This window comes from Salmo salar, chromosome ssa06, assembly GCF_905237065.1.
Source record: "Salmo salar chromosome ssa06, Ssal_v3.1, whole genome shotgun sequence".
Taxonomy (NCBI): Eukaryota; Metazoa; Chordata; class Actinopteri; order Salmoniformes; family Salmonidae; genus Salmo; species Salmo salar.
In genome coordinates this window covers 12,926,926-12,939,358 of record NC_059447.1, presented here as the reverse complement: position 1 = coordinate 12,939,358, position 12,433 = coordinate 12,926,926, and the positions used below count along the sequence as shown (strand labels likewise).

Here is a 12,433-nt window from a genome sequence, read left to right as displayed (position 1 = left end):
TTATAAACAACAAGCTTTTCAAAAACGAGACACTTACATTTGATTTCCAGACACACCCACAAATCCGACAGACTGCTCATGGACATGGAGACGTATTCGTTTGAAAGTAAATGACATGTAAATTAAACTCAACTGATGAGTGAGCAACAGTGGCCCAATAAGAGTTTTAGGTTCAACAGGCAAAATGTTCACACACACACACACACACACACACACACACACACACACACACACACACACACACACACACACACACACACACGCACACACACACACACACACTGGAATGCTGAGCAACATCTACAAGAAAACATTTACTTCCTTCAAAACATCACTCCTGACTTGTCACAAAGGGTTCAGTAGCAGGAGGGAATTCTGGGAGATTAGTTCAGGTTCTGGACCACAACATACACCATTATCATCAACCCCCCCCCCCCACACACACACACACACTCTCACACACTTACACAAATGCATAAAAATCATATAATGTCCCACATGTGTAAATGTACGTATATACAAAAACACACCTATGACAATTTGCTAACCCTCTATCTTCCCTCACTACATGTCCTTTTTCCAAAACATCTGTCCTTTCTTATTTCACCTCTCTCTCTCTTTTCCCCATCTCCCTACTCTTCAGACTTGAGAAAGTTACCGTATACTTAACATGAACTTAAGTCAATAAATCATGGACTTAAGTCAGCCTTTTTAGACTTAGGTCCATGTTTAGTCAACTTATCTCAAGTCTGAATAGTGCATTATGTGAGCTCCCTCTCTCCCTCCCCTCCGTAGAGATACTGGTTGTATCCCGGAGGTTGAACATATTCCTCCGTCTTCTCCCAGTCCTGGACCCACCCTGCCCCCCCTCCAGCACCCCCTCCTCCGTTGGGGCCCGCTGTTGGCTGGCTCATGGCTCCGTACTGCCCCCCTCCGCCTGTGCGGTACATCTCTTCTGTCTCATTGGCCAGTTCGTCCTCGTCGATGATGCCACACTTCTCATCGCTAGTGTCCTCCTGGTCCGCCCACGGCTGCTTCTCCCCTGACGCAAAGATTCCTGGGAAAGAGCCAGGAGGATAATTCAGAATCAGGTTTGGGTCACATTAGATTCACACCTCGGTCGTAGGCTATTCATAAGACACCAATCGGAAGAAAACTGATGGAAACAGAAAGGGACTAACTGAGCTTGTCCAATAAGAAACGTTAGCAAAACCTTTCGCTACGATGTGATTAATACTTTATGTGGCAAAGTGGATTCAAATGAGTAAACACATGTGATTGAATTCATGTAATTGGATTCAAACATGATTTTGAATTTAATTCAGTCTGAATTCCCTTTAGGGTTCACACATGATTGATTTGGTGAAGGATTTACATCTGTCATTCATTCGTGATTCTCTTGCGATGTCGGAAGAACTCAAGTTGCATTCATTCATATATTGGTGATTTACATGACATTTACATTTACATTTAAGTCATTTAGCAGACGCTCTTATCCAGAGCGACTTACAAATTGGGCCACAGTCGATTCATTTGTGGTTCATGCTAAATTGTCACTGGATTCCCACTATTTTACACATCATTTATTTGCGATTCACATAGAAAACCCTCACACATGGTTCGTTGATAAAATTAACCATTTGCATACAATTCACAAAGACTCCCTGAACTATAGGTTCATTGAATGACTGGAGCTTCACACAGGAACCAACACATAAACACATACCATAGAAAATCACTCCACCATAGTGAACAACTGAAGCGATGAGGAAGACACCCTGCCAATCTTCACGCGTCTGAGAGAGAGAGAGCAGAGGTTTTAAGATAGGGAATTATGGAAATATAAACATGTTAGAATCATCCTGTTGACAAATTCTGGACAACAAACCAAACAAAACAGTTGAATAGTTAACAAGCTGTTTATGATTAGACCTAATGCCTTGTCCTGGACTAAAAGCCATTCTCACTAAATCATGTCCATTCAAAGTTCATTTCAGTTAGTACCAGTCTTTTTCTGCTGTCTTGCCGACGACTCATGGAATTGTCTTGACAATGACAATGAAGTAGGTAAAGCACAGACAGATCTGGGACCTGCCTACATGTTAGTCCAGGACTAGGCTTAATCTGTGTCTGGGAAACTGCTCCTCCATGTAACTGGTTAAATGTAATGCCAGTTTGATAGAACAGAGCGCTGTGTGTCTTGGTAATTCCTCTACATGTAACTGGTTAAATGTAATGCCAGTTTGATAGAACAGAGCGCTGTGTGTCTTGGTAATTCCCCTCCATGTAACTGGTTAAATGTAATGCCAGTTTGATAGAACAGAGCGCTGTGTGTCTTGGTAATTCCTCTACATGTAACTGGTTAAATGTAATGCCAGTTTGATAGAACAGAGCTCTGTGTGTCTTGGTAATTCCCCTACATGTAACTGGTTAAATGTAATGCCAGTTTGATAGAACAGAGCGCTGTGTGTCTTGGTAATTCCTCTACATGTAACTGGTTAAATGTAATGCCAGTTTGATAGAACAGAGCGCTGTGTGTCTTGGTAATTCCTCTACATGTAACTGGTTAAATGTAATGCCAGTTTGATAGAACAGAGCGCTGTGTGTCTTGGTAATTCCCCTACATGTAACTGGTTAAATGTAATGCCAGTTTGATAGAACAGAGCGCTGTGTGTCTTGGTAATTCCTCTACATGTAACTGGTTAAATGTAATGCCAGTTTGATAGAACAGAGCGCTGTGTGTCTTGGTAATTCTCCTCCATGTAACTGGTTAAATGTAATGCCAGTTTGATAGAACAGAGCTCTGTGTGTCTTGGTAATTCCCCTACATGTAACTGGTTAAATGTAATGCCAGTTTGATAGAACAGAGCGCTGTGTGTCTTGGTAATTCCTCTACATGTAACTGGTTAAATGTAATGCCAGTTTGATAGAACAGAGCTCTGTGTGTCTTGGTAATTCCCCTACATGTAACTGGTTAAATGTAATGCCAGTTTGATAGAACAGAGCGCTGTGTGTCTTGGTACCTTGTGTTTGGTCATGGCGCCCACTATAAGAGGGCACACCATACCCGACAAGGTGCCCACTCCGTTGGAAATGCCCATCAAAATGCTGGCATAGCGGGGGGCAATATCCAAATGATTCACGTTGAAACCTGAAGAGAGAGGGAGGGATGGGGGGACAGGAGAAATGCATAGAAATATGTTGGTTTGGCACCCAGAACCAAATCTCCCGCTATGTAACAGTCTGTCTGGAGAGACTCACCATCTGACCATGCTACAAACAACTGAAGTATGAAGCTTTCCTCATCACCAGTAGGCTGCCTAATCTAACCACAACCTTACCCAAACCCTAACCACAACATTACCCTAAACACAACATTACCATAACCACAACATTACCATAACCACAACCTTACCCAAACCCTAACCACAACATTACCATAACCACAACATTACCATAACCACAACCTTACCCAAACCCTAACCACAACATTACCCTAAACACAACATTACCATAACCACAACATTACCATAACCACAACCTTACCCAAACCCTAACCACAACATTACCATAACCACAACATTACCATAACCACAACATTACCATAACCACAACCTTACCCAAACCCTAACCACAACATTACCATAACCACAACCTTATCCTAAACCTAACCATAACCTTATCCTAACCCTAACCACAACATTACCATAACCACAACCTTATCCTAAACCTAACCATAACCTTATCCTAACCCTAACCACAACATTACCATAACCACAAACTTACCATAACCATTATCACAACCTTATCCTAACCCTAACCACAACCTTATCCTAACCCTAACCACAACATTATCCTAACCCTAAAATAAGACTAAAAACTTCATAAGAATCTGATTATATAGCCCATTTTTTTTCATAGCATGACCATTTCAACAAAAATCACTTTCAATGTCTGAAAGGGAAAGAACAGTCCTTAGGTTTGGTATTATCTTCCTGACTGTTGTTACTCAGTAAACCTAACTGACAGTTTGGTATTATCTTCCTGACTGTTGTTACTCAGTAAACCTAACAGACAGTTTGGTATTATCTTCATGACTGTTGTTACTCAGTAAACCTAACAGACAGTTTGGTATTATCTTCCTGACTGTTGTTACTCAGTAAACCTAACAGACAGTTTGGTATTATCTTCATGACTGTTGTTACTCAGTAAACCTAACTGACAGTTTGGTATTATCTTCATGACTGTTGTTACTCAGTAAACCTAACAGACAGTTTGGTATTATCTTCATGACTGTTGTTACTCTGTAAACCTAACAGACAGTTTGGTATTATCTTCCTGACTGTTGTTACTCAGTAAACCTAACAGACAGTTTGGTATTATCTTCCTGACTGTTGTTACTCAGTAAACCTAACTGACAGTTTGGTATTATCTTCATGACTGTTGTTACTCAGTAAACCTAACAGACAGTTTGGTATTATCTTCCTGACTGTTGTTACTCAGTAAACCTAACAGACAGTTTGGTATTATCTTCCTGACTGTTGTTACTCAGTAAACCTAACTGACAGTTTGGTATTATCTTCATGACTGTTGTTACTCAGTAAACCTAACTGACAGTTTGGTATTATCTTCCTGACTGTTGTTACTCTGTAAACCTAACAGACAGTTTGGTATTATCTTCCTGACTGTTGTTACTCAGTAAACCTAACAGACAGTTTGGTATTATCTTCCTGACTGTTGTTACTCAGTAAACCTAACAGACAGTTTGGTATTATCTTCATGACTGTTGTTACTCAGTAAACCTAACAGACAGTTTGGTATTATCTTCCTGACTGTTGTTACTCAGTAAACCTAACTGACAGTTTGGTATTATCTTCATGACTGTTGTTACTCAGTAAACCTAACAGACAGTTTGGTATTATCTTCATGACTGTTGTTACTCAGTAAACCTAACTGACAGTTTGGTATTATCTTCATGACTGTTGTTACTCAGTAAACCTAACTGACAGTTTGGTATTATCTTCCTGACTGTTGTTACTCAGTAAACCTAACTGACAGTTTGGTATTATCTTCATGACTGTTGTTACTCAGTAAACCTAACAGACAGTTTGGTATTATCTTCCTGACTGTTGTTACTCAGTAAACCTAACAGACAGTTTGGTATTATCTTCATGACTGTTGTTACTCAGTAAACCTAACAGACAGTTTGGTATTATCTTCATGACTGTTGTTACTCAGTAAACCTAACAGACAGTTTGGTATTATCTTCCTGACTGTTGTTACTCAGTAAACCTAACAGACAGTTTGGTATTATCTTCATGACTGTTGTTACTCAGTAAACCTAACTGACAGTTTGGTATTATCTTCATGACTGTTGTTACTCAGTAAACCTAACTGACAGTTTGGTACCTGTATTGAATTACGAGTGGGACATTTCACTTCCATTTATCCAGCGAGTGGTGCAACTGAGCATCGTCTCTCAGACCAACAAGTTGACTGAAGAATACCCTAACTGATTGGTTGTTGTCTTTCTCCAAAGTGAATTGACCAATCAGATTAGCACAGAGGCGGGAGATGACACCCAAACCTTTGCATCACAAAGCATTCGTCACTGAGGATTCTACCAATGCTCATGCACAGACAGTGGACACGTTCCAGGCTGACTACACTTCAGACACATGGTCTCACAATGCCTGGATAGGTGTTTAATAGCTAACCACATACATATGTCATCAACAGAACATCCTTGACAGTTCAAAACAAATAGATTATTAATAATTCATTGATTGCATTTATATAGCCCTTTTATACCAACTGAGGTACTCAAAGTGTTTTACATAGTAAGGAGGAAACTCACCTCATCCATCACCAATGTGTAACACCCACTTGGGTGATGCACGGCCACCATTTTTGTGCCAGAACGCTCATCACACAACAACTGAATATGAAATGAAATATGGATTCTCACAGCTCTGTAGAAATGTAGTGACAGTCCTAATTCGTAGTCTGTTTATTTGTGGGAGAGAAAATCTTTCATGTTCTTACCTGAGATGGCAAATCCACTGAAGCCCACAGCGATGACTAAAAAGGAGATGGCCATGACCTTGGTGTGAGAGTATCCCACCACCAGCAAGAAAGTGGCCTCCATTCCAAACCCTGGTGACAAAACAGGAACCACAACTAAACACACTAAAATCACCACTAACAACAAACAGGAAAGATCACAATATGGAAAGGATCCTACCCTTTGACTCTAATGTTAGTCCTGGTATTAGGGGTGGGTGGTGGTGTTGATCACCATTTAGTTTTGCACTCTGTGACAAACATAGGTTGTGGGCAGAGACATATATTCAGAGAGTTGGGCCAGCTTTTAGAATTTTTTGCCCCAAAATGTACATATTGCAACTTCATCATTATTGTCTTGTCCTAGTCGTGTTTGTTGACTGGATGATTTTAATTTGCCCGTTCTGTCATGCCCATGCCCTGTGCCAGTGATGTGATGATGATGATCCTGTGTGGCTCAGTTGGTGAGAGCAGAGCGCTAGCAATGCCAAGGTCACTGGTTCAATTCCCACAGGAATCGTGTATATACAGATACTATAATGTTTGCCCTCACTGAACTGTAAAGTCATTCTGGATTAAAGCATCTACCATTTGGCACATATTATATCCCCTCTGTTTTAAATAACAATTAGAGAACGTTCTGCATTCCTTCTGTTTTTATATAACAATTAGAGAACGTTCTGCATTCGTTCTGTTTTTATATAACAATTGGAGAACGTTCTGCATTCCTTCTGATTTTATATAACAATTAGAGAACGTTCTGCATTCCTTCTGTTTTTATATAACAATTGGAGAACATTGCATTTTGATTTTATATAACATATAAATGTTCTGCATTCCTTCTGTTTTATATAAAATAAGAACGTTCTGCATTCCTTCTGTTTTTATATAACAATTGTAGAACGTTCTGCATTCCTTCTGTTTTATATAACAATTATAGAATGTTCTGCATTCCTTCTGTTTTATATAACAATTATAGAATGTTCTGCATTCCTTATGTTTTTAAATAACAATTGGAGAACATTCTGCATTCCTTCTGATTTTATATAACAATTATAGAACGTTCTGCATTCCTTTTTATTGGTTCGATAGTTTTGTTCTTCCCCTCTCTGACACAAATAGGTTGTGTTGGGACGTTGAGCTAACGTTGAGCTAACGTAGTTCTGGCACTGAGAGTTACCTGTCTCCTGTTCTGTTCTGTTCTGTGAGACTGCTGTCATTAGCAGAGGGGCCAGTGATGCGTACACAGCAGGCTTGTGTTAGCGCAGTCCCAGCTGTAGAATCAGCAGTTTGATCCAGGCTAGCGCACCACTACCACTAGCTCACAGCAGCAGAACATGTCTATGTGCTGCGACCGTCATACACCATGCTCTCTCAGGCACTTTAATACTGCTTTTACACACATGATGCCCTCATGAACAAGCTGCCGCCACAGTCACACACTTTATTTTACACTCACGTGCTGCTACACACACACAATCACACATTGTCGTCATCAACTGTTTGGGCCTACTATTGCGTGCTCTCTCTCTCTCTCTCTCTCTCTCTCTCTCTCTCTCTCTCTCTCTCTCTGGGGATAATGATGTATTTTATTCTCTTCCCTCTCTTCTTTCTCTCTCTCTCTCTGTGCCCTCCCTTATAACTACAGGATCTTCATTTGAGACAGTTGGCTACAGCATGAAACTAATCCAGCAGCAACAGGAAATGTGAATTATTATGTGGATTAGAATTCATGGACATTTTTTGAAAAGTTGAATCTGAAATTACACTACAAGTTTGAAATTAAGTGTATTGCATAAAAGTTATCCTGCAACACGACGCCACCCCTCTCTGCCTCAGTCTCTCCCTCCCCTGCTCAGCTAACACCTCTCTATTTGCCCTCCCTCTCACTCCACTCTACCCATCCTCCCTCCTCTCTCTCTCCACCCACTTTCTCCCCTACTTTTCAATTCAATTCAAGGGCTTTATTGGCATGGGAAACATATTGTTAACATTGCCAAAGAAAGTGAAGTAGATAATAAACCAAAGTGAAATAAACTATAAAAAATAACAGTAAACACACTCACATTACACTTGTTCTAAACATTGCACTTGTTCTTCACTGGTTGCCCTTTTCTTGTGGCAACAGGTGACAAATCTTGCTGCTGTGATGGCACAGTGTGGTATTTCACCCAGTAGATATGGGAGTTTATAAAAATTGGGTTTGTTTTCGAATCTAAGTTTCCCTTAAGTACAGACCTAGGATCAACTTCCCCTCCCCCAATCCTAACTTGAACCATTAGTGAGGGAAATGCAAAACTGACCCCAGATCTGTGTCTATATAGGGTAAAGTTCACCGTGGAGTGGCCTCTCACCTCCACAGTTCATGAGCTTCCTGACGTTGGTGGTGGTCATGATGTTGTGTGTTCTAAGGTAGTCTGCCAGCTGTCCTCCGATGGGCACAACGATGGTCATCACCAGATGTGGCAAGGCCGACACCATCCCCACCTGACAGAGAGAGAGAGAGAATTCACAAAATGGGACAAACACCAAATTAAGACTCTGCATAAAGAATTCTGCAAAAACATCCTCTGTGTACAACTTAAAACATCAAACAATGCATGCAGAACAGCATTAGGCCGATACCCCCTTATCAAAATCCAGAAAATAGTTGTTAAATTCCACCTAAAACGAAGCGATTCCCCAACCTTCTATAATAAAGCCATCACAAACATAAACACAAACATACCCCACAGATCCCCAGGACAGCAACACAATTAGACCAAACCAAATCATGAGAAAACAAAAAGATAATTACTTGACACATTGGAAAGAATTGACCAAAAAACAGAGCAAACTGGAATGCTATTTCTTCCTAAACAGGGAGTACACAGTGGCAGAATACCTGACCACTGTAACTATGTACAGACTCAGTGAGCATAGCCTTGCTATTGAGAAAGGCCGCCGTAGGCAGACATGGCTCTCAAGAGAAAACAGGCTATGTGCACACTGCCCACAAAATGAGGTGGAAACTGAGCAGCACTTCCTAACCTCCTGCCAAATGTATGACCATATTAGAGACACATATTTCCCTCAGATCACACTGACCCACAAAGAATTCCAAAACAAATCCAATTTTGTTAAACTCCCATATCTACTGGGTGAAATACCACAGTGTGCCATCACAGCAGCAAGATGTATAACCTGTTGCCACAAGAAAGGGGCAACCAATGAAGAACAAGCACCATTGTAAATACAACCCATATTTATGTTTATTTATTTCCCTTTTGTACTTTAACCATTTGCACATCATTACAACACTGCATATAGAAATAATATGACATTTGAAATGTGTCTATTCCTTTGAAACATGTGAGTGTAATGTTCAATGTTAATTTTTGATTGTTTATTTCACTTACTTTGTCAATGTAAACATATGTTTCCCATGCCAATTTTACTAGGCAAGTCAGTTAAGAACAAATTCTTATTTTCAATGGCAGCTTAGGAACAGTGGGTTAACTGCTGTGTTCAGGGGCAGAACAGCAGATTTTGAACCTTGTCAGCTCGGGGATTGAATCTTGCAACCTTTCGGTTGCTAGTCCAACACTCTAACACTCTAACCACTAGGCTACGCTGCCGTCCCAATAAAGATCTATGAATTGCATTGAATTGAGAGAGCGAGAGCGAGCGCGGCCTTTTTAGTTCCCAAAAACAAAAAATGTGAAACTATGGTGGGCCAAATTTAACCCGCAGACCACCAGCTGTTTTTCTCTGGGCTAGGGGCTAGAGGCCAGGGGCTAGGGGCTAGAGGCCAGGGGATAGGGGCTAGGCTAGGGGATAGGGGCTAGAGGCCAGGGGATAGGGGCTAGAGGCCAGGGGATAGGGGCTAGGCTAGGGGATAGGGGATAGAGTCTAGGGGCTAGGGGCTAGAGGCCAGGGGATAGGGGCTAGGCTAGGGGATAGGGGCTAGAGGCCAGGGGATAGGGGCTAGAGGCCAGGGGATAGGGGCTAGGCTAGGGGATAGGGGATAGAGTCTAGGGGATAGGGGCTAGAGGCCAGGGGATAGGGGCTAGAGGCCAGGGGATAGGGGCTAGAGGCCAGGGGATAGGGGCTAGGCTAGGGGATAGGGGATAGAGTCTAGGGGATATGGGATAGGTAATAGGGGATAGGGGTTAATTCATAATTAAAACTCTGTCTCACCTTGCTGATCTCAAAGCCAAACACTTCCTCAAAGTAGGCCGGCTGGCTGATGAGAAGCAGGTAGAAAGTCCAGCTCCTGCAGAAGTTGGCTACGATAATGGCGTACACCGGCATGGACGTGAAGAATGCTCTCCACGGGGTTTTGAATTTCTGCAACAAGGAGGAATGAGAGATGGTTGTGCTCACAGTCCTCACCAGTCCTCACACAGCACAAAAGTGAAATTATAGAGGGATGTGGTGTGTGTGTTTGTGTGTGTGTGAGAGAGACAGTGCAGTTTATTTGAAATAAAATGGTGTGTGTCTTGCGTCTTTGTGCTTACCTGTAGAGGATTGGCAAAACCTGCTGACTCTCCGATGGCTTCCTCGATGTACTTCCTCTCCTCAGGGGTGATAGTGGGGTGGGCTGCTGGGCTTTCATACGACACCAGGATCCAGAACAGATACCATGCTATCCCAAAACTGCCTGGTAGAGGGAGGGAGAGGGAGAGAGAGGAGGAGAGAGGTAAAGGGGGAGAGAGAGGAGGACAGAGGTAGAGAGATAAATAGGAGCGAGAGGAGAGAGAGGAGGAAAGAGGAAGAGAGGTAAAGAGGAGAGTGAGGAGGGGTAAAGAGGAGAGAGAGATGAGGAAAAAGATAAAGAGGAGAGAGAGGAGGAAAGAGGTAGAGGTAAAGAGGAGAGAGAAAGGAGAGAGAGGAGGATAGAAGTAGAGGTAAAGGGGGAGAGAGAGGAGGAGAGTGGGAGAGAGGTAAAGAGGGGAGAGAGAGAGGAGGAGAGGTAGAGAGGTAAGAGGGAGAGAGAAGAGGAGAGAGGTAGAGGTAAAGAGGAGAGAGAAAAGAGGAGAGAGGTAAAGGGGGAGAGAAATGAGAAGATAGGTAGAGAGTTAAAGAGGGGTGAGAGAGGAGGAGAGAGGTAAAATGGAGAGAGAGAGCAGAGAGAGAAGAGGAGAGCGGTAGAGAGGTAAAGAGGGGAGAGAAGGGTAGGAAATGAGAAGGTTGGAGTAGGGAGAAAGGTAGGGTAGGAAGAATGGTCTCTACAGTACACTACAGTGATGACACGTTTGCAATAACATAAATTGTGTCAGTTTGGATGCCATTGTCACAGAAAAAATACCCAGCAAGCTCTTATTGGACCCATGTCTCTACCTCTCTCCTCCTATGAACTTGTGCTATACCGCTAGCTACCCAAAGGAGGCTAGCACTGGCTAACAGGGTAGTCAGCATACCACTTTCAATAGTCTGGGCTACCAACACTGGGTCATGGGCAGTAGGCAGCTGAGCAGGGGCCACCCACTGTAAGCTTGCTGGGGTTTTATCTTAGGGGACCTGTATGGTGATGAAACCGTTCAACTCTGTACTGCCAGGTTGGTTTTACTCACCATAGACGTAGAAGACTGAAGGCCACCCTACATACTGAACCAACACTCCAGCAAGAGGCATGGCCACCACAGCTCCCGCATAGGAACCTGTGACACAAAGGAAGAGCAAGAAACAGAAATATGGTACATTGATGTTTCTATTGTTGTTGTGTAAAGCCTCCGTCAGGCCAGATCTGAACACCTCAGCACCCACAATCAAAGTCAGTAGCAATAGCTAGCTAGCTAGCTCACACAATATTTGGTTCTGGGTTTCGAGATTAGCTAGCAAGATAACTAACTAACTAACTAACTAACTAACTAACTAACTAACTAACTAACTAACTAACTAACTAACTAACTAACTAACTAACTAACTAACTAACTAACTAACCTAGCCAACTAACTGTGGGGGGAAATAATTAACTTACAGTAAGAACAGTTAATTAGCTCTTTGCTAGAAAAGATTACGCCGCCTCCAAAACTGAGAAGGTGGCTTCAATAATGTTTACACATTGACCCGTCCTGTTCATTGTCAATGCCTATGAAAAGTAATTCACAGCACAGGAGGTTGGTGGCAACTCAATTGGGGAGGATGGGCTCGTGGTATTGGCTGGAGTGGAATCAGTGGAATGGTATTTGCTCCGTTCCAGACATTATTATGAGCCGTCCTCCCCTCAACAGCCTCCACTGATTCACAGCATTATACTTATAACCCGTTACATACTGTATGTGGACAGGGACAAACTGAAATGTTTCTAACAGAAACATTTAAAAAGCATAACCATGGTAGCAATTGAAAGGGAAAACTTTTATTAGAACAAAGGTGAGGATACAAA

At 42.2% G+C, this 12,433-nt stretch overlaps 1 protein-coding gene across 1 annotated transcript in view; it reads right to left on the bottom strand.

The window, feature by feature from the left end:
• Positions 1-503: 503 nt before the first annotated feature.
• Positions 504-12,433, bottom strand: part of LOC106606332 (vesicular glutamate transporter 1) — a 46,843-nt gene continuing 34,913 nt past the window's right edge. The window contains exons 6-13 of the mRNA XM_045719788.1: positions 11,619-11,705; positions 10,563-10,705; positions 10,243-10,392; positions 8,418-8,550; positions 6,046-6,156; positions 3,024-3,151; positions 1,727-1,796; positions 504-1,057 (exon numbers count right to left, since the gene is read on the bottom strand). Coding sequence (XP_045575744.1) covers positions 762-1,057; positions 1,727-1,796; positions 3,024-3,151; positions 6,046-6,156; positions 8,418-8,550; positions 10,243-10,392; positions 10,563-10,705; positions 11,619-11,705 — 1,118 coding nt within the window. The 3' untranslated portion in view covers positions 504-761. The remainder of the gene's footprint in view (positions 1,058-1,726; positions 1,797-3,023; positions 3,152-6,045; positions 6,157-8,417; positions 8,551-10,242; positions 10,393-10,562; positions 10,706-11,618; positions 11,706-12,433) is intronic.